At 39.9% G+C, this 1,919-nt stretch overlaps 1 protein-coding gene across 1 annotated transcript in view; it reads left to right on the top strand.

Annotated features, from left to right (window-relative positions):
• LOC109841769 (subtilisin-like protease SBT5.6) overlaps positions 1-661 on the top strand; it is a 19,182-nt gene extending 18,521 nt beyond the window's left edge. Inside the window, 1 exon segment of the mRNA XM_020410709.1 lies at positions 1-661. This exon segment is cut by the window's left edge and continues 17 nt beyond it. Within this exon segment, the coding sequence (XP_020266298.1) occupies positions 1-471 (471 nt within the window). The 3' untranslated portion in view covers positions 472-661.

Here is a 1,919-nt window from a genome sequence, read left to right as displayed (position 1 = left end):
GTAGCCGGGCCTATGGACTATGGATCGGGCCACATAAGGCCGAGCCACGCTGGAGACCCGGGCCTAGTCTACGACGCCGCATACGAAGACTACCTCCTCTTCATTTGTTCAAGCATCAATGCTCAATGGGACCCGTCATTCCCTTGCCCGCGAAACCCACCATCGCCGTCTAATCTCAATTATCCATCTCTTGCCGTTAACGGGCTTAACGGTACGGTTAAGGTGTACAGGACCGTGACCAATGTGAGCCCAAAGAAGGCCCGATATGAAGTGAGTTTGTGTGAGCCCAAGGGCGTGAGGGTGGGAATTTCACCCAAGATTCTGAGTTTTGTGGAAGTTGGTGAGAAGAAGAGCTTTGAAATCACACTCACGGCCGAAGCGAAGGGAACCGCAGGGTATGTGGCTGGCTCCTACACTTGGAGTGACGGAGTACATAATGTGACGAGTCCAATTGTTGTTTCCCTTGTGTAATTTCCATGCTCTTTTGGAGGGGCATTTCGTAATTTTACTTGTAACTAGTAGAGGCATTTCGGCAGCCGAAGATGGTTCTCATGCGGGCCGATTAGACAATATAATTTCTCAAAGTCCGCAGAATGTGGAAATTTACGCTCATTACAGTAATCTTGTTAAAGATAAAGAGACGTATTATAGTATATAAACGCAAACATACAGCTTGCAGCAGATGGTTGTATTTGTCCCAACACATGGCCAAAAAAAAAAAAAAAAAAAAAAAGAGCTCCACTGTGCGGATCATCCTGATAGCTAGGAATTCACACTCCAAAAAAAAAAAAAAAAAAAGAGCTCCACTGTGCGGATCATCCTGATAGCTAGGAATTCACACTCATATCGAAGGAAAAACCATACTTGTTTAGTTATATACGCCAATAATATTTCTTCATTATATAGACCCAAGAGATGATATTATTAATTGTACGTACGATCGACTAATTTAACTAATATTAATGATGCTGCACTTTGGCAGTTAACTCACTGATCTCAATTTTTTTAAAGGGCGGTGGGGGTAATATTCCCTATTTTTATGAAAGTGCAAAGAGCTCCTAATTCCTTGTTGGTTTCGATGAAAGTGCAAAGAAGCCAAAAACCAGAATTTTTTTTCCACAGTGAAGACAATGAGGTTGATTTTTTTTTGAGTAGTTCTACAGGGACCATTTTTATGGGACAGGAGGAGGGGACAGGTGAGGTGTCCCCTCCCCATTGGTTGACGCACGTCAACCAATGGGGAGGGGACACCTCACCTGTCCCCTCCTCCTGTCCCATAAAAATGGTCCCCAAGGCATTTTCTTTTTTTTTTTATCAAAATAGAAAAGAATAATAAGGTCTTCTGGTTGGTGGCGCTGTGGGTGGCGTCAACTGTCATTAATAAGTTATATTTGATCCTTAAATTGTTAGAGATTCCATTGATAATTAATTAGAAGAGATATCATTAGCAACGTATACGTTCAAGTTCGTAGGGAGTTTTATATTTTCTGCTCTCTGATTTCCGGATATTTTATCCTAAGGACGTTTTGGTTTCACGCGAGGATCACTCCGCCAGCCTTCTTTGCAGATCGATCATGTGCTTTTTTCTGTTGACCTAATTAACCAAACAAAGTATTATTATTTGGTTATAATGTTGACACATGTTTGAAAGTATTCTGTTCTTCTAAATTTGATTTGTGCATGTTACATATGCTTGCAAGCATATCCCTCCTTTTTATATAATGTTATGTTATTCCTCATTTATCCCTCTTTTATATATAATGATAAATTGGTAAAATACTCCTAGAAGCATAAAACAACGTCATCTAAGTACACAAAATAATGTCACGTGTCATCCCTCCTTTTTATATAAAGAGAAATTATTGTAACTTTTAAAAACATAAAAAAATTAACATGCATCATATCATAAAGGCACGAAA

This window comes from Asparagus officinalis, chromosome 5 (assembly GCF_001876935.1).
Source record: "Asparagus officinalis chromosome 5, Aspof.V1, whole genome shotgun sequence".
In the NCBI taxonomy this organism is placed as follows: domain Eukaryota; kingdom Viridiplantae; phylum Streptophyta; class Magnoliopsida; order Asparagales; family Asparagaceae; genus Asparagus; species Asparagus officinalis.
Note: the sequence above shows the minus strand (reverse complement) of the source record. Positions and strands in the feature narration are given on the sequence as shown.